This window comes from Calidris pugnax, unplaced genomic scaffold (genome assembly GCF_001431845.1).
Source record: "Calidris pugnax isolate Ruff unplaced genomic scaffold, ASM143184v1 scaffold127, whole genome shotgun sequence".
NCBI classification, from domain to species: domain Eukaryota; kingdom Metazoa; phylum Chordata; class Aves; order Charadriiformes; family Scolopacidae; genus Calidris; species Calidris pugnax.
In genome coordinates this window covers 727704-748465 of record NW_015090883.1, presented here as the reverse complement: position 1 = coordinate 748465, position 20762 = coordinate 727704, and the positions used below count along the sequence as shown (strand labels likewise).

Below are 20762 nucleotides of genomic sequence, written 5' to 3'. Positions count from 1 at the left end.
TAAAGTATTTCACGGAGTCCAGTGAGGAGGACGTGGAGGTGAGCCTGCCTCTGGCAGATGAGGTATATGCTAAAGAGAAATAATGCTGCAGGATGCATGTGGGACCTGAGGAACTTGTACTGAATATCGATAAAGGAAGAGGCACCTTCACATTTATGACAGAAACCGTGACAAGGAATCCAAGGCCAAAGGCATTTCTCCCCTGCCTGGTTGGGCTGCCACTCTTGATGAAGATCAGCCACAAGGTTGTCTTGTGGGAGTAAGGACTCGGAATATGGAATCACAAGAGGATCTCATTGAAAAGGCACTAGGAAGAAGCATATATAGTTTTAGGTTAACGAGAGTCATCCTATTTCCAATCACTGAGTAGGACAAAACCTGGACAGTTTGGGATCTTTTAGAGAAAATGCTGCAGAAAAAAGAATTTTTTTTTTTTTTAAACAGCAAAAGCGTAAAAAGAAAAGTAAAGCTATTTTCAAATTATTAAAATGCTGAACATTTATACAGCAAAATTATATTAAAAACAGCAGCAGACAAAGTACATCCCATCACCATTGGCAAGGGACATGTAAAATGTTTATAAGGTTAACTATAAAACAATTTTACAACCAAAATATGAACAGGCCAATTCAAGTATATATACAGAATATATTAAAATCATATAAATTATATATTTTTACAAAGGGCACAAGTATAGCAAAAAGCTATAGTTGATTAAACAGAACTGAGCTTGAATGATCAATTTCATCTGGAGATGTTATAATTTTCTCCCAAATTCTATTTTTTTTTTTTAAACCTGGATAGATTGATACCTCAGATACCAAGAGTACAGAAAGCAAAAGAAAAAAAACCCACAAATCAAAGAGTTATCATTCTGTATGAAATGAAACTAACAGTGGGCGGGGTACATCTCATATGAAATTCTGATTTAATTATTTCCATAGTAAACATTTATCAGCTCTCTTAAAAAAGTCAGGAATTTCAAGTGATCCATTTCAGATGTACCACCCTGGTGCATATATTTGATTACATTTGAATGTTGTTTGATTTGCAAACATTTGAAAAAAAAAAAGATACAAACACATTTCAATCTGCAAAAAAAGGTGACAGATGGCAGCAAGTTGAAAACTGAACAAAAATACTCAGCTGAACTAGAAACGATGCTCTCCTTACAGCATTTTGGCTAGTAAGGGAGCTTAAAAAAAATAACTTAATTGCTTTTTTCCTTTCAAAACATAACAGCATATAACCACAATCCATTGAAGCACTTGAGAATCTAAACAGTCCCATCCATGGGCTTATATTTAAACACAAACTAAGTGCTCTCCTGAATTCAGGGCTATGTAAGTGAGTTCTGTGTAAGTTGTACCTAAACCTCCTGTCTTGCTGCAGCACTACCCCTTCATTAACACAGTTTTTAATGGCTTGCTACATCTCAATTAACCCAATGGTTCCTGGGCATGCAAGGAGCAGTTAGGGCAAGCTAACTGAAGCAGAAATAAAAAGGCCACACTATGCATATACAGAACATTGGCTTAAAAACCAGAACTAAGTATGGAAAGAGTAAAGCAGTTTCACCAGATGCAGGTTAAACAGGGGAAAAAAAGAAGAAAAAAAATAAATCAGCCATATACCATACATAATGAACAGTGGATATCTATTACATTGAAAGGAAATCAATGCAAACAGGATTTCCTCAGTTTCAAGTAATCCTTGATGCCTTTTTGGCCAGCTGTGTTATACCGTAATAGATATTTTAATAGCTTTTATACTCTACAATTTAGGCAGCTAATTTTTCTCTTACATATCCAATTATCTCTAGTGAACATTCACCTATGGTTGTCCACACATTCTGTATTAGCTCCTTGAGAAACTATTCAAGTTAAATTATATTGCAAATTAAAGACAGTTACATTCTGTATGTTCCTTCTAGATTTGAAAAATAGGTTTTTAAAGGCTTGTCAAAGTTTAGAAGAAAAAACCTTTCCATTAAAAAATCTTAGCTTAAAAAAATCATTAAGACACCTTTTTCTGATCCAGGGTACTAATAAAAAGATTACAAATATACTACAATTTGACCAAGAAGACTTCATGAATATGCTGCTTTTGAGCATGCAACACCACTGATATCTGTCAAGTTCCAGGTATCAATGTATCCCAATTCCACCACAGTCCCTCGCCATTTCCTCTTCAGTTCCCCATCCCCACCCTACCACCTTATTAATAACATTATAAAAAAAGGTAAAATCTAGAGTTAGTGGCAAAATCTTCACAGTAAATTGTTAAAGACAATGTTATTGTGGTCATTGCAAAGTGATATCAGTCAATTGGACCCTGAAAAATCAGCTTGATGCAGTTGTGCTCCCCAGACAGTTGTGTTGCACAAAAAGGGCAGGCAGCATGAAATGCATGAGTACCGTGAGGCAGTGGGATTTGAGACCAGTATTTTGCAGATTTCTCAGAGCACACATGTCCACAAGGGGTGAAAGCATGAGTTGGAGGACCAGCATCCACGTAAAAGCCCGCTTCGCAACCAAGCCAGAGAGGCACGTAAGGGCCAATGGTTCTGCACATGGGACACTCCCGCTCGTTGGCTTCTGTGTCACTGCGATGTCCCCAGTTGTGATAGCCATGAACGTGACCGCAGCTGAGGTACGCCCAAGGCTGCTTCTCTTCCACCACATCTTTACGGTTGATGCTGGGAAATGCTAAAGTGTTTAACCCAACAGGACACTGTGGTCTGGCAGCGTTTATCTCCTGTCGCAGAGCTTCGATGTGTTTCTGAGTCGGAGTGTGAAACAGTCCATCAGCCGTTCTCCACAGAAGGGTGGCCCCACACAGGTCAATGAGAGAGCCATCTTGTAGGACGTTGGTCTCATTTTCCACCTAGTGGTAGAAGACAAGGATAAGCAGTTAAGCCCGAGAGCTTTTACAGACTACTGAGTTAGTTCTGTAAATGTGCCATCTTTCTCACCAAATCATTACCCTCCCTAGCATTTCATTTTGTCATAGCATTTCCTTGTGGTCACCTATTTCTCTGAATCCATGTCTTGCCTCTTATCCTATATTTAAGGTTATAATGAGCGTTGGTCTCTTGTTCTGTGCTTGTACAGCAGGTCCTAAATTTGCAACTGTTACGCACTATGGCAATACTAATTATTATACACAGATTTCCTTCCTGTAATTCTTTGGGAAAGGTATTACCATTTGTAATCACTAACTTCTTCACAAATACCCTGTACCTCTGAGCACCCTGGTTTTTTCTCTCAAATGCTGATTCTCTGCATGTCTGTCATATTTAAGGTAATATTTGCTGAAATTTTCTATCAAGTCTGAAGAGGAAACTTGCCACTCCTGAAGGGCTGTATTAGCAGATTGCTCTTCTGGAATCCTTTGCCCATGTAGATGGGCAGAGGCTGCTCACACAGCAAAAGAGCTTTTTTGGACTGAAAACTGCTCCCCAGGACAGACCAGCTGGCCTGCTACTCAGATACCATTTTGTTTTTTGGCTTGTGGCAAGTGTAAAGCCTTTTGCAGAAGCATGAACCCCCACAGCGTATCTCACCAACAGCAAAAACTCGTCCACGGATATATTAGGGATAAATAACAAATGCAACACACGCACAGGTACTTTCATAGTTTATCATTACAGCAGAGTGAATTACCAGTCAAATTCCTCAAGTGACAAGTTCTGCAACTGAAGTCACACAGGCTCAACTTCTGAACAATTAACCACCCGGACTAGTCAGGCTCTTTATTTAATGAGGCATTCCATGCAAATACAGCCCCAACCTGCATGGCCCAAAGGCTTCTCTCATCTGACTAAAAGCAAGTACTTAAAGCATTTTCAAGGCATTATGCTAAACACACGTAGTACTTTGCTGAAGTATTCTTTATTTTAATGTCACAACCATATAAACAGCTTGTGCTATTGGTACCAGATCAGTAGTGACAAATATGTATTAAAAAGGTTCTGTATGAAATTAAAGAGGAAAACAGACCTGCTAACTTGCTTTATACATAGAAAGTGCATAGAAAATACCACTAAGGCAAAACCAAATAACCTGTACATTAAGTAGGTCACATGAAATCCTCATGTCTGCCTAAGAATACTATGAATGGCAACCAATTTGGCATTTACATTTTAATCCAGTTTAAATTCACACATTAACTGTGGATCATCCTTGCACAAAACACCCAGATGGCACAATACAGATAAAAGGTCACCAGTGTAAAGTACTTCCAGCAGAAAAATTCAGCAGTTCCAGTAGAGACGAGAGAAGCCTTGATTTGATGCACTTTTCAGATAATTCCTTCACAAACAGCAAGGCAAAAGCTCTCTCATACGCAACGTGTTCAATTCATTATACAGTGTGCATTTGGTTTTATGAACCCAGTCAACGAATACTGATCACATCAATACCAGTGTGCCATGTAATTTTATTTAAATGAGAACCCAAGTCATTTTGGATGCAGAGAAGGGAATTTATTTGTTTTAGCATTGCCTTTCTTCAGCAGCACCAAGAAGGTGTCTTGCTAACCGCGTACAAAGGGCGCAATTGCAACATCATCTGTCCCATTCCCCGGGGCGATGTTTGCTGCCACCAGTAAAGTGACAAAGCAATTTACGTACTGCGGGCTGCCTACTGAAAGCAGAACAAAATATTCAAACTGCATTTTCCTAACTCCTTTAAACAGTCAGTTTTCTGCAAAGCTAATGGCAAAGTTGGAAACTCAGTTCAGTGCCAGTCTGTGGGATACCTATAACGCCTCATCAAGCTGCAGGAAACTCAAGGCAGCAGCACAAAAGCAACTTTGGCATGAAGAAGAGGCAGATAGTGTGCATGGCAGGGAGAGTTTCTCAGTCTTTAAACTCCAGCAGATGGACAATAAAGTTACAGAAGAGAAAGGGCACCTTCAGCTCCTGTGAAGATGCCCCTTGAACATCCTCTCACCTCCTGAATCCTAACGATGAATAGAACCGATAACCCACAAAGGTTTTTCCAGGTCTGCAGGCAGGAGACTGTTCTAACCTGCCAGAGATGAGAAGGACTTCTGGGGAAGCTCATCTACCTGACTGAAAATATGGTTGTGTATTTTGCTGGGCTACTTCTATATGGTGGTGTTTGACTTCCCTCCCTTTGATGACAGGGGATAAAAAAGAAAGATGAGCAATGACAGCAATCTGCTTCCTAGGCCCCACAGATCTTAGGAAGAGTAAAGAACAAGAACACGATGAGAATTCTGTTCGACCTTTTATTGAGAAGTGGACATATTCTTTCATGGGAATGTCTCTCTGGGTTACGTATGCCACAGGTCTGAAACCTTTCGCTTTTGCCCATCCTGCTCCACAGGATAAAACAGGAATATACTTTGCAGGGCTTCTCTCCTCTTTCTAGTGGTAGGTAAATCAAACAGAAACTGCATTATCCAAACTTGTTTTGCATGTGAGTAGACTCTTAAGATTGCCCTGCGAAAGATGGCTCCCTGTACACTAACTTCCAGATGTCCCCATGTCCCAGGAGAACATTTCAGAGATGGAGATTCAAGAGCAAAGTTAAAGCCAAATAAACACTCTATGCTGTTTCAGTTGGAAATGTGACATTAGCAGAAAACTTAGTGTTCTCCTGTGTAAGCAGAAACAGACTAGAGTGCAGATCTACCATAACACACAGCTACTTGGATAATTTCAGTGCCCACTATGTAGGGACAACGTTACTACTCTGCAGTCACCCTATGACCGCTTCCCTTCGATGCCAGGAAAACTAGGATCCCTTGTTTTAACTAGTAGTTACTTTCAACTTACCAATTTCCCCCTTTGTTGAGCAGATCTGGTCTCCCGGAGAGTGTACACATCACCACAGACCGAGATCTCCCGCCAAACTCCAGGTTTGGACTCCTCCGTGAAGCCTCCTTTGGGATGCATGACCAGCACCCCGTTAGTTGTCAATCCATCCATGTGGCCATCGGGATTTTTCCATTTTGCTGCTTTTTCCTGTGTGTGACAACCATCCCAGGAAAAACAGGGTTTGTCTAAAAGTTTATAGACTCAAATTTTACTCAAAGTTTTATTAGCACTGTCTAAAACACATTTCCCCACCAGCTAGCAGTGCTTAGACACAGATTTACAAAAAAAACCTCCAAAATTTTAAGAATATCTTCTGCCAGAGTGGTAACATATTTTGCTTATGCAGCTTTAACTACTATTCTATTTTAAATATTATTCTTTTTTAACACAGTTGAGTGCTTGTGACTATAGGTCAGGTAACAGCTAAGGTCTCAGAGAACATAGAATCATAGAATTGCCCAGGCCGGAAGGGACCTCCAAAGGTCATCTAGTCCGACCTCCCCGCAGTCAGCAGGGACACCCCCAACTAGACCAGGTTGCCCAGGGCCTCGTCGAGCCTCTCCTTGAATATCTCCAGAGATGGGGCCTCAACCACCTCCCTGGGCAACCTGTTCCAGTGCTCCACCACCCTCACAGTGAAGAACCCTCTCCTAATCTCCAAATCTCTAAATCTGTTCCCCTCCAGCTTGAAGCCATCAGGTCAGCAGCATGGATACTCCTAACCACCACAATGGAACACCATTGCAATGGGCAATCCTTTTCCATAAGGAAGCTGATGTGCTCCTTGATCTTCAGTGCTCTGAACTACAACAGCAGCTTATTTGCAATGAGTATCAAATATTTATTAAACCAACCTAAAGAGAATCCACTAACAGTTACTAAAGTAGAACTGCATTGTTAAAGACAATTATGACCACAAGTCCATGATGGTAATAAATCAGGCACATAAAACTGCAGTTTCTACTTAGCACTGCAGCTGGTACACTGCGGCAATAAAAGTCTAATGATGGTATAAGTTATCAACTAGTAAAAGGGAATTTGGGGACTTGAAAGTAACAGAAAATAAAACCAGAGTTTGCTCATACATAACAATTATTAGCAGGACTTACACCAAGAAATATATTTTTAGAAGAATCAAATCCAGCTGCAAAAATCCTTGCTGTGTAGGGTGGGCTCCTGTCACAAACAATCCTGCAGGCAAAACGGGATATGGTGCTTTGCGTAATCTGGGTTTCGTCATTATTTTGACTTCCAGAAATGGTATCTGTTACTACAAAGTCTATGGGGCTTTCTGTTGACCTCCCAACCTGAAAAAAAAGAAAACCAAACACACAACAATAATATAATTAGAAAGAGCCACAGAAATAACAAGCATTAAGGACATGATTTTGCTGATGTACATGCTTGCCCAAAACGTCTGCAATTGTTTGCTAGAATATTGTATGAATTGGTAGAATATATATGTTTTGGTAGAATATTATGACCTTGTTATTTCAGAATCCAACCACAGTACATTACTTACTACTATATTCTGTCAATTAAGAAAACATTAGCTTGAAATGACAAGTTTTATTCACAATTCTAGTTCCAAGTTAATTTGGCACGAAAATAAAGGACTTTTTTTAGACCCAGAACTTGGCTATTTTGATACATCGTAACAAAAAGCTATTCAACTTCTTGTTTTCAGAATTTGAGGTTCCAGAATAGAAGAGTTTTCAGGTAAAACCCAAAATATGATTAAACTTATTCCTATTCACAGTGCATGACTAAAGAAATTAAAAAACCTCCTTTGGCAGAAATAAAACACAGCTGATCAGTAGATAGGAATATTTTTTCTATCTTGACATCTATACATTTTAATTCTAAAACTGAAAACATCTAGGCATCTGGAACAAAAAACTTCATTACAAAATGGATAGAGGGATCTGACTGCCAATTAAACATACAGTGAGACTTTATCAGTACTTCTACAGGTAAATTAGTGTCAAGCATAACTGGGAAAGTGGAGCTGAGGAACAAGGAATGGAACAGAATATTAAATTTACAGACACCTTGTGATCAAAGAGAAGAAAATTAAGAATATTCTTCACATGAAACTACCTTCAATATCAGGAATCTACATTTATACAAAATAACCTCCTCCCTAAATGAGATTTCCTTGTCCCCCTAGAAGTTACATTCTGCTTTGCTTCTTGCTTTTCAAAGCCAACTGTGGGAACACACGTAGGGTTCCATCATTAATAAACATCTCTGCAAACTAAATCTGCTGTGCCTGCCTGAACAGTAAAGAAACATTAGTCAAGAGTCAAGCAAAGCAGTGTTATTAACACTTAACCTTTGTCACAACTGAAGTGATAGCAACAATACAGGGATCTTTCATATACTTCTTTCTTCTGCTTTCAGTTCTACTTTGTTAAACAAATGCTGAAATTCATATCTCATGTGACACATCCTGTTACTTTCTCCATAGCACAAGTCTCAACTTGAGTATAAAACGCTATGAGCTTGCCACAGAAGAAATACCATGGAAATACTAAAAAGAGGCCTAATCAAAAGTATACACATCAATTTTTCACAGAAAGTAAAGTGACTACTAGAATACCCAAGAGACAGAGTTCGGAAACTATTTAGTATGGGACATTTCTGATTTATATAACTTGACAAGTTGAAGTTAAAACTACAAAACTATATTCTTCTTCCTTTTACAGTATTATTTCTAACAAGCTTCTATTTCCCACCCAACAAAAGCCCTGCTAGCAGTCAGCACTGACTTTCTCTATCTGTATGCAGTTTAAGGGATAACCGATAATGAACGTGTAATAAATTTCTTCATAATAAATTTCTGCCTGTTGAGTCTCTCAAATAGATCACTCTCAAAGCTCTTAGATACAATTAGGGAAAAACTTGCCTTATTTGCCCTTAAAGGATGACAAAACATGCAAGTGTTTGCTCCCAGTCTTCCTCCCAATCAGCCAACATGAAATCTAAATATGTTTGGCTATAAGTATTGAAATCTACCTACAAAGTTTTTGTGTTTTTTAGAACCTCTGAAATTACATGCAATATTTTAAGCAACAAAATAATATATTAACATGCCTCATTTGTGTCACAAGTATGTCTACACAACATCAAATATTTTAAGTGTTTGGTTTTCTTTCGATGTTGGCTTTTTTTCCCCTATTGTGCTACGTTTCAATACTAGAAATTATTTTAAGAAATAGCCTTTAAAACACGGCAGACTCGTCATGGCCCATATAAATTAAAAATTCTGGGTTTGTGATCACCAGAAAAGAAAACTACTCAGGAACAAGTGAGGAACTTTATGCTATCAACATTTACCCACCAAAAATTTTAACTCCTCTGATGTTGCAGCCAGACTACAGTCACTACAGACCTAGTTCCACTGTTCAAAGCTACCCTTTATAGACTTTATTACTCATTTTTCTTCCATTTTCCTCTATAGCACAGAAGACTTCCTTCTTTTTAGCAATTTTGGGCTATATTTTGGGACTCTTCTTGTTAATTGTGTCATATTCTATATTATTTCACTAAGCTACCTCCCAATAACAAACCATAAATCTTCCAACTGATGCACAAGACAGCTTCTGTTGTCTATACTACAGGTTATTGTTAAAAGCAGTGTAAAAGCCAGGCAGTCAATCAATTTGCCAGTGTCTACCGTCAATCAAAGAAGTGCTATTAAAAACGCTCACTCCTGAGACAAGGCAAAAACCAGACAACCTGCCAGCAGGTAATTTAACAGCTGCAGATTCTTAGACTTCAACAGAATTTCACTCTGATGACAGGGAGAATTGGACCATGCGTCTTCTGAAGGGCTGGTTCTTCAGAAAAAATAATCAATTTTTCCACACTGAATGTACCTGCTTCTTGTATAAACTTGGTAGTTATTTAGGGTGCTGCCTTCACATTTTGGCTCCTCGTAGTGGTACAAACAGGTATAATCAACCCCTTCTCATCTAATCAAACACTGAAGGACCAGGTTCTACTCCAACTGATATATCATCAACAGAACAGTTAATAAACTCTGAAGAAAATCTTCATTTTAAGCAGCATGTTGACTTTGGGAGATGCCCAGTGGAACACGTTAGTACATTCTCTTTGTTATTACATAAAGAAACCCGATCTGGATGTCACTAAGACAAAGGCACACAGTAGCTTTTGTACACAAATTTCACTATAGAATTACATGTAAAAACCACATACAAGACAATAGAACAATAGTTCCCTAAGTACAGTGGGAATAAAGAAAAAAAGACTATTCCCTAAACCAAGTACAGGACATAAGAGAATCATGAGATGCCCAGGACAACCTTCCAAAGCAGGCTGTGAAGTAATTTTTTTTCTTCTTTTTTTTTTTTTTTTTTTTAAAGATGATCCTAGCAGGAGATGTTTGCCATGTGACTGAGCAGGATACAAGTTAAGCCGGGAAGACAAAAGCACCCATGGAAGGGTGGAAGGAGGAAAAAGGTGACAGCTTTTTGTCACCTGTGGATCTCCCTCACTTTCACAGGAAACCAGCGCTACCCCAATGGATTCAGACCTCACAGGTTAGAAATGTCACCCTGGCCAAGAAAACAAAGCAAGAACTCTGCCCTCCCCTTTCTTTATTTCAGTTCCTAGTGACTAAGGTGGTACTAACAAACATCATCCTAAGCTTATCACACTCCTTACTAGGGCTGCCTTAGGGAAGCTGTGCAGTGAGTGCTACTCTCCCATTTTACATCGGGGAAGATTGAGATTAAAAAAATAAATAAAGTGATTTGCCCAAGATAATACATGTTATCAGCAGCCAAGAAGGGACCACAAGCCATAAAATAATCCTGTGGTCTGGGTGTTATCCTTCCCTTTTCAGCTTCCACATTTTCACCAAAAGCCAGGAAAACACAATTGAGAATAAAACAGCAAACTCCAAGGACTGTCTATCCAAGTGATGCTTGATCAGCAGTAAGGTTTTACTCCACGGATCTACAAAGCCAACATGGAATTTTTTATCATGTACCACAGAGCAACACAAAACAGCCCCTCAAGTAACTTTTCTCTGACTGCCTGCAATAAGATTACTGAGAATAATTAAAATTTAATGGCTTATCTAAATAATGGAAGTCTCTTCGGCAGCTACACGGCATTGCTTTAGAAGCAAAATACAAACAGACCATTCCCTTTCTCATTCTCACAGCTGTCAGCCCCTCTAGGCCAATGCTTGCAGTGCCATTCTCAGAAGACAGCTACAGAGAGCGGAAACATGAACCAGGAGACAATGCTTGAGGTGAAGTTGAGAGCAAGTCACAGCGTGACAGTCTGCACATCTCAAGGCAGAAGAAACCAACTGCACCGAAAAGAGGAATTTTAGCAATACGCAAGCCTTAACCCTGACACTTCAGACATTTGAGGGGACACCAGAAGGACTGAGACACTCTACCAACACGAGATTCAGCTCCAAAAAAGTTTTATTAAGATGGGCAGTTAATTAAGTGGCAGCAGGAGATGTGCACTCCAGCACCAGCCAGGGAAGCACAGCAGGTCCCTGGGTCAGGCAGCGCAGCGTAGGCTGTCTCAGTGCACAGCCCAGTGCAAATTCTTCCTCTGCTGAGCATCAAAGGGGAGCAGGGGAAGGCACGTCGTTAGCTGGGCTGCACTATGCTTAATCAGCTCATTCTTCATTCAGCCAAAACTCCGGTTTAGATCCAAAGCATCCTTAATTAGCTGCCTTAACCTACTGCCTTCGAACTGCAGTCTGTGGATCACTGCTTTGTCCATGCTCTATCTCCTCACCTGGGGCTCTTCATCACTTTCCTCCTCACCCCCCCAGCCAGGTTGGAGGGGGCTTTGGGCAACCTGGTCTGGTGGGAGGTGTCCCTGCCCATGTCCCTTCCAACCCAAACCATTCTATGATTCTAACATTGAAAAACCTATTTCAGTTCACTCTGGCTGCGTGATCCTTTTCTAAAAACCTATTCATGCAGCACCACATGAACAACATCTTTTGATCAATCCCTATTTGGAGCTAATTGTTCCAAAGTCACACTAGGAAAATTTTTTTATGGAGAGCAAAAACACAGAAGCCATATAAAGCAAAAACACTTTCATCTTGACAGAGCCATTTCCTCTTCTGTCAACAACACTCAACTGCTGACCCTTCTAAATATGAACGACTGAATGAGGAGGGATAACAATTCATGATAAGATGCTCTAATTACAGAGGTCACTGACAAGACAGACCCAATTAGTCTAGATTGGAAGAGGTTGTGCGTATTTGTTTTCCTCTGAGCTTGAGGTTTAAGCTTCTACAGAATTTCTGCTCTATTATATATAAAAATAAGCATTGCACAAGAAAGTAACATAGGTTACCAGACTGTTAGATAATGCAGAAAAATGCAAATGCACATATGAGAGAGTGAAAATACGCTGGATAGAAGGTAACTTAAAGAAACTCAGTGCAGTCCCCTATACCATTTGATGTATTTGCACACACTTCAGGAATGGTTTTCTTTATGATTCCATTATCAGTCTGTCTCCTTTAGTGCACAGCTCCCATATTTCCCTCCCCACCTTTGCTTTTACCTTCCTCCTTCCCTATTCCATGTCCTAACTCCTATCCACTTCCATTTTATTCCAGCTACTTCATTAACTGCAGGGTGGGGTGGGTCAATTTTTGTGTTAATTCATGGACCCAAAAAGAATACACAACAATCCAGCCTGTCCAGACACAGATCCATGGTTCCATATGTTGCTTTTCAAAAACAATGTATATATGGCATAGAGTCTTACCTGAAACATGTCTGTATCTTTATCATGAGTATACTCCACTACAACAGTCTGGTTTCTGGATAATGTGTAGGAGATACTGTGCTGACCTTTACAGCTGATCGCCTGTTGAATAAAAAAATATGTCTATTACACACAGCTTCCACATAAATATTATAATCAAATTCATTTCGCTATATAAACACCTTTGCTATGATCAGGAGAAGCAGTGTATCATGACTTTTTATTACAAGGTTGGGTAAACACATACAGTAGGATTTTTTTTCATTTGTTTTTAATAGAAAACCCCAAGCTGCACTTGTTTGCTTCTCGTTCAGAAGTACCTAATACCTATCATTTTCACAGTTTCGACTCCAAACTCATGTTTTTTTTCTTTGAAATTATATTGAATTCTCATCCCTCATAGGAACTTGTACCCCAGCAGAGACTTGGGGTGTAGGGTTGTTTTGTTTCTAAAGCAAGTGAGCAATACAATTGATTTCCAGTTAAAAGCACCAGGATTCCAGGGATATCATTACAGTTGAGTGGATTTCTAGTTATATCAGAAAGAGCCTAGCAATTTATAAAAAAATTGTGACAAAGCGCAAGCACTTTCAACCTCATTAAACATCATTAAAGGGTACTTCTTACTACTTGCCAAAGGAAACTGATCTCTGTAGATATGGATACAGCATCAAAGGCTAAACAGTATTTAAAACAAGACTAGATGAGGACAACTCCTGTTATTCTGCTGTATCTGACTAGGACTGAATTCTTTACTTTTAGGACTTCCCAGGTTTCCATCTCTAAGTTGTCTTTTTCAAAAAGCCCAGTTGTCTTTCTACTAACCCAGAAACTGCTTCAGGGAACGAAACGGAGACATCACCCCAACGTGGGAGCAGCCCAAACTCAGAAACAAACAGTGAGAACCATTTTTCCTGGATAAATAAACCCAGAGGATAGTTGCTGCAGCAGAGAGCTTCAAGAAGGGGTACAGCAACCCTTCCAGAACCTCTGAGACTCAGCGCTCAGAATCTTTGTGGCACTGAGGATCGTTTCTCAAGCTTAAAAGGCTAACACCCACTTCAGATGATTAAGTGGTGTCAAAGTGTAATTGCACTTAGCTGTACAGTGTAAATGCACTAATAAAAGCTTCAGGACAGGGGGAAACAGGCTGAGAAACTAAATCTATTGGCTAACAGGGAAATAGATGTAAATATAAGGTCCATAGAACTGCGCACAATTATGAAAGGTAATAACTGTTACTGCTCAGAAAACACTTTGCAGACACTTAAGTATTGAATTAATAGGTTAATTAAAGCTTTTTCCAGTTTTCTACTAAGGGGGGTAATTTTCTAGAAGAGGGTCCCTCACTAGCTCCATTCCTTCATGCTGCTCTTCACCTACAAAATTCACAGATAAGGGTGATTAAGCAACTAAATATACTCTACTCATCTGTCTGTCATCTCTCGCAAAGCTCTAAGTGATGCCAAAGCTACAGATCAATTATTAAATAAATCATTAAAAGTCTTACTGAATATCGGAGGTACTAAAGCCACCAACGTATATACTAAAAGCCTACTAAGGGTTAGCAGAAGTATTTGACACAGAATTATTGAAAAAAACATAATGGAATAGTTCTTTTTTGTAAGCCTCATGCATTTACAGCAACAGATTAGAGACTACTTTTACAACAGGCCTCTTGCTGAAAGCTCTTAGCAATGCCAATACCTGCTAAAGATTCAGGCTTAGGTGATAATACCTGGAGGCAAAGGATCCAGCAAGATGACCTTCCCCAGTCTCTTTTTTTCTGCAATAAAGCTTTTAACAAAACTTTAAGCCATAAAGTCTAGTTTCCCAGATTTTGTTCTAAACAGCTGAAAAGTGAGGTAAACATATTTGCAAATCAGCAGTATGTAGATTCTAAGTTTCCCAGTTAAAATGTATAGCACTTTGTAATAACCATTATGCTGGCACACAGTGTGCTGCAAGAAGAAACAGCATCTCGAGATGCAATTCAAACAAAGTCACTAACACTTTGTGACCTGTGAGGACACGGAGCTCTAGGGCCAAACCGTGCATCAAGAGCTTTTCCTCTACACATTTGACAACTAACAAGCAGCTCTCAAGCCCTGAGCAGGTCTCAGGTGATGCTACATTATTAATAAAATATTAAGTGATGAACAAGAGACCCTTACACCTTGCATTTTAAGCATAATACGGCAACAATCAATTTATATTCACATTATCAGATGTTTCAAACATCAGAAAGTAATAGCTTTCACACAGAAAATTTTCATTCATTCCCACAAAACTGTGTTGCAGCTGAGGATACAATGGAGGACAGAACTCCTCAGAATTCTTTCCAGAATTACTTAGTAAGGTCATTTCTTGCACTGATAGAACTTAGGGCTTAGATATGTTAATAATTCCCAGGGTCAGCATCTCCTCTGAAATATTAAGACAGGACATAATCTTTTTCTTTGTGTGTGTTCCTTTCCCCTCCCGACTCTTCTTCCTCATCTTATTTCCCCTTCTCTTTGTTTGCCACTATTTAAACCCTGTTATTTTCAGTGTGAAATGCCTCATTTAATTTCCTGAATTGTGTAATCATTTTTCAAAAAGCTAAGAACCTTATAAGAAATGTTTCAACTTGTGTGTTTTCACAGTCTGCTCAGCACCAACACTTGCTCCAATTCAAAGACATTTTACAGGCATTTTAATTGCTGGTCTCAAAGCAATTGGCCACTTCCAAGTTAAAAAAAAAAAAGGGTAACAACAGGAACTACACAAAACAGAACTATGAACGACACACAATGACCATGACAAGTTTAAGGCAAATATATTAATAAAACAGTATTCTAAGTGGAATGTGGCGACAGGCAAAATCAGGGAAGATTCTGACAGCTAAAGGAGCTACAGAATCACACCACTAGAAGTCCCAAAAATGTATGGAGATTGATTGCCCCAACCCCTTAAGACTGGTTTGTAGCAACTAAAGTAGTGAGGCTGCCTTCTTACTGCTTTTAGCATTCAAAATTCTAGACTTTTTTTTTCCTCTCACTAGGATTTCCCCCCCAAAATCCACCCCAAGGCTCCCAAGATCCACCAGAGCAATATTATTACGTATTATGTATACATAATAATGTAATAATGTAATATTATGTATTTTCAAAGCTAGTACCCGGTCAATCAAACTTTTGAGTGTGTGGTCCAACATCACCTTAGTTTGAGACTGTTTTCTTACAGCTTTTAGGTTCTTGAAAGTTTAATGAAAATCAGCAAGTGAGCACAGTAAAAAAACAACACACAACTAAAAACTAAAATTAGTCCCCAACAGAAACATATGCTGTAAAAACCTTGCTAATGTATATAGCCTGAGCCTGCCAAACAAATCAAGAAACATGTGGCTCCAGACTGGCCACAGCATATGCCATCTCTCGTCCAGCAGGAATGCTGGTGGAGAGATACAGGATAGATTAATTCAGTCACCTACACAACAGTTTGTTTTATATGGTTAACTCTCTCAAGCCGCTGGATTCAAGTAATTCCCTTTGGAGGAAACAGCGAAGCAGAGACTAACTGACAAAAATCCTGTGGAGGAACAGAGGGAACAGATAACAGCAGCAAGAGATTCTTCCATAATAATTCCACTGCTAGTGACTCCATGTCCAGACTGGGGCTGAGGGAATTTAGGAAGTCCAATTGCTATGTGAAAGCAACAATTGAATCCTGAGGTGCCATATTCCACTTGGCACGGACACATTTCCCCAGCATCTTTCCAAGACAGAGCTCGTGTTGGCACAGTAATCCACCCATCTCCATAGGGCTTTCAAGTTGGAGGACAGCAGCTCCAAGCCTCACTATACCTTGAGCCAGTTTAACTGGAAGGCTCCTCTCCCAATAAACTCCCACTGCCTCGAGATTTGTGTTCCAGCCATTTAAGGCCACCAAAACTGCCACACGTTACCAGAAACTGAAAGGAGTTGCATCTGAGAAGGTCTGCTATCTCACCCCACGCTAACATGGCCTCAGCAAGGATTTTTTTATTTTTTAATCTTTAAACTTTACTTAGTAACTCAAGTTTTCAGTTACATCCTTCCTGCTGGCTGGAATTATACTTGGCCTTGATTTTTTTTCCCCTGCCTCCTTACACACTTTTCATTCTTGCTCCTTTCTCTCCGTTTTGAGAACAAAACCTCGTCTCAGCACTCTGCACCACAATCAAAGCAAAAGTTAAAGGCTACGGCTTACAAATCTGTCAGGTCTCAGAGGAACTAACATCAAATAGAAATTGCTTTCCCAGCAGCAACGCTGTAACTCAGCCAGCCCCAGGAACATCCCAGCCCACCTGAAATCTTTTCTCTCCACTTGTTCCCCTGGAAAGACATCTGCTATCAGATTTACCAATGTTTCAAGAAGTCAGAAAGCAGAATTCCCTCGTCCCACAAGAAAAAACACCTTACAGATAAGAGGAATAATAACACACAAAGGTTTCATTTGAAAGACAGTGTTTCTCAGTACACTTGCTTTTTTTTTTGCAGAGATACAGAAAAAGGAGGGAACACAAAACTAAAAAACTAAGACTCCAGACTGGACAAAGGCCCAGGAGTGTTACCCAGGAGCATGCACTGCAGCCAGTGACACACTCCAGTGCGAGTGCCACCTCTCCCCTAAGCACCGAGAGCATAAGTGGCTACTGTGCTGGAAACGAGCAGAAAGGTCAGTACATCTGAAAAACTTTAACTGTTTCCTGTTGTGCAATGACAGATTAGTGTCAAACATCTCCAGAAATGCCCTTATCGACCAGCAAGCCACAAGAAGGCAAACAGAAGCAAACCACCCCTTCTGCAGGAGCACACAAAATGCCTCTAAAATAATCTGACCTGAAATGGAATTCTTTCTCAAGAGGTTAACGGTACCAGTGTTGGATTTATCCAAGTACAACAAGAAAAGCCACATTTTCCTTGCACTCCTTTTTTATGGGCTATTCTTTGAGAGTTCTGAAAGCTCGTGTTTTGCACGCAGTGACGAACTAGTGCGTAGTATTAAAATTTGTCTTCTATAATAAGCATGCCACTGTTTTGACCAAAAACAGACACGAGGGTACAGCAAACATTCTGGCTTAAGGATCAAACCTGAAGAAAGGCTTGCAAAGTACATCGGGTGGTTTGTGCTTTTTTTTTTTCTTCCCCCAAAATTATCCTAATTGATTTAGTAAGAGATTTGACATTCAACTACTACACAGACCTTGTATCTCCCCTCAGCCAGATGTTCCCTATCTAAGAGCATCTTCTGGTGCACCACACGCTGACAAAGTTGCTTATTTCCCTTAGTCATCTTCAGCCCCAGAGTTCAAGAACAGGTCAGGAGCTCAGGGCATGACTACATTAACTCAACGCTATTAGGTCAAACCTTCTGTATAAAGCATGTGTCAATGAATTAAACCAGATCCCAAAATTCTCTCACTGCCTTTAGGCGGCTGCTCACAATGCTTGCAGGGAGCAGGTCTAATCCACTTCTAGAAATGGAGATTTTGATGTTTTTCTTTTGGTCTGCAAACAAGGTTTCCAAGACAAAGAAGGGAAAAAAAAAAAGCAAAGCTCTGCATTTGGAAATTTTAAACTTCACAGTTCACTTCTACCTAGCTAGCTCCCCAAAGATCATGAGAAGGACTGAACGTTATTTTGGTTACTAATTCTTCTGCACTGTAGCAGAAGCAAAGGCTAAAATCCATTAAGAAACAGAGGCAGATGTGTCTCACAGGAAGGACTGCTCCATTAGAACAGGATTTTTAGTTTAGTTAATTAGGTTGGATTAGGACAATAACATGATTTATGGGAACACTTTAGTTTTCTTTGTTGGTAGTCAAGCTGACCGACACCACACTGACGTGTTTAAAATTAATGACAGCAGTGCCTTCATGAGTTAAATGCTTTCTTACTTGGCTGCCAGCCTCCAATTTCTTTTCTAAAAAAGAGAACACAAGCAACACTCAGGGTCTTCAGACAAAAGATCTTGCAACTTAAGAGAAAGGAGGCTTTAGCTAGCAAGGAAGGAATCCTTTTAAAGCAAATAACACATCACATCTCCACTGGATTTTTGGACAGACTGACTGCCAGAGCCAGCAGACATTAGGTTACCATAAGAAAACACAACAACAGCTCATGATCGTGACACACTGACATTTTCCTCACCACCAGAAAAGCATGTCCACTTAGGAAGTTTCCCAGCAGATTATAACGAATGTCAATTCGTGTAACATTAACTAAAGACTGTTTGCAATTTTATTCTCTCTCAACTTAAACCCAACAATAATTGACCAGAATTACTGCTTCTGTAACAACTAGATTTCAGTAACACTGAAAATCTACACTGACCTCTGGCTACTGATACAGCTGTTTATATATAATTTCCCTCTAGTCTTTTGCAAAGAAAATAAGAGACATTATCATGGAAACCTTATGGTTTCACGTGCTTCAGGAGGGGCTGAAATGACTGTACCAACCCAAATCACAGGCCCAGCTGCTGAACAAGTCTGCATCTGCTTCCTGCACAGCTCCATACGAGCCCATCCTTCAGTGGTCTTCTTTCCTTCCTTTATAAACAAGTGTCTGCATTAGAACTGCAACAACATCTATACACACAATTTTTGAATATCAATGTTAAGACCTTATCGGTCTCTAATATTTCAGCTGTCAATAGTCTCCTGACAACAAAATGAGTTTTAGGAAATGGTTTATCGGTCTCTAATATTTCAGCTGTCAATATTCTCTTGACAACTAAATGAGTTTTAGCAAATGGTCAAAAGAGACCAGAAGTCTGCAAATGCAGGTAAAGTAAGAAAATATGCCACCATAAATAAATTAAGTTTTGTACAAAGCACTTAGCGAGCATTTCTGACAAACTTTAAATATACATATTGATGTTGCATCTATCTACAGGCAAATTATTACTTTTTCTTGTGGTAAACTGAACAGAGCAATGCTTGCCTTCTGAAGAAAACACCACTTGACTATAAAAAAAACATTACAAATTCCTTGTTGGTTTCAGATACTTTTGTTTCTTTGTTAAATGATACAAGCACTAACAAGACTGGGGAAAAGTTAAAAATGTAGCCGTAACAAGCAATTGGACAATAGATATTTGACATTTAGAGAAAGAGCTCAAAACTATGTGTATGTGGCACTGTCTGCAGACCCAGCACAATAAACGAGTTGATAAGCAATTGGACAATAGATATTTGACATTTAAAGAAACAGCTCAAAACTATGTGTATGTGGCACTCTCTGCAGTCCCAGCACAATAACCAAGTTGATTTTTTTGAGTGAGGCCACCCTCCTTCAACCACTGAATGCAAATCACCCCCCTGAAACTCAGGGTACATGAGCTCAGTGCCTCTGCAGAAACAATTTCAGCAAATACTCCAGTTTATTTACACTTCAAGCTTTTATGGCTTTCAAAGCATTCACAAGTTTGTTCTTATTTACCCTTTCATGCTGAGCTTGGGGATTTGAGGAGGAGGGGACAGAAGGGACAACACATTTGTCTCTTGCATACATCAAAGCCATCTGCTACAAGCGTACATGCGAGATTGTGTGCTACTACTCAAGCAATTCACCATTTATCAACTCAATAGGCAGATGTTAAATGATTTGCTCCATTTACTGAATTTGTGTTGGTTTCCAATTCCAGACAACCAGCTAATACAGCGCACACCGCCCCTTCTCCGGAAGAGGCATAAAAATATGCCATTCCCACAATTCTCTATTTTGGGTACTGCAACAAGTGAGGACGCAACAATCTAGAAGTATTTCTAGATAAGCTGTGGTAAAGCTAGGTTGGGGCTGATAGATTGCATACAAGTGAGTGTTCAAAATCCATCTTCAAAAAGCCATAGTAGGTGTTGACTAAACTGCACAGATTAAAGTTAGGAGGCCAAAACCATCATTGTTGCAGCCACTTACTAGACCCAAGTTGTATCTCATACCTAGGACTCCTGATCAGCTCTGGTAAACCAACCCAAGTTGTTCCACTTAATTCAAAGTATTAAAAGCAGCTCAAAATAGGTGCCAGTTTATACTAACAGGCATGGCTATACGACACAGTAGCTCCAGAATGGCTTTGTAAATCACAAACTTTTGGTGGC

At 39.6% G+C, this 20762-nt stretch overlaps 1 protein-coding gene across 1 annotated transcript in view; it reads right to left on the bottom strand.

Annotated features, from left to right (window-relative positions):
- Positions 1–498: 498 nt before the first annotated feature.
- The window catches only part of PELI2 (pellino E3 ubiquitin protein ligase family member 2), a 46883-nt gene continuing 26619 nt past the window's right edge, over positions 499–20762 (bottom strand). Inside the window, exons 3-6 of the mRNA XM_014947007.1 lie at positions 12638–12739; positions 6958–7155; positions 5807–5995; positions 499–2886 (exon numbers count right to left, since the gene is read on the bottom strand). Of these exons, the coding sequence (XP_014802493.1) occupies positions 2320–2886; positions 5807–5995; positions 6958–7155; positions 12638–12739 (1056 nt within the window). The 3' untranslated portion in view covers positions 499–2319. The remainder of the gene's footprint in view (positions 2887–5806; positions 5996–6957; positions 7156–12637; positions 12740–20762) is intronic.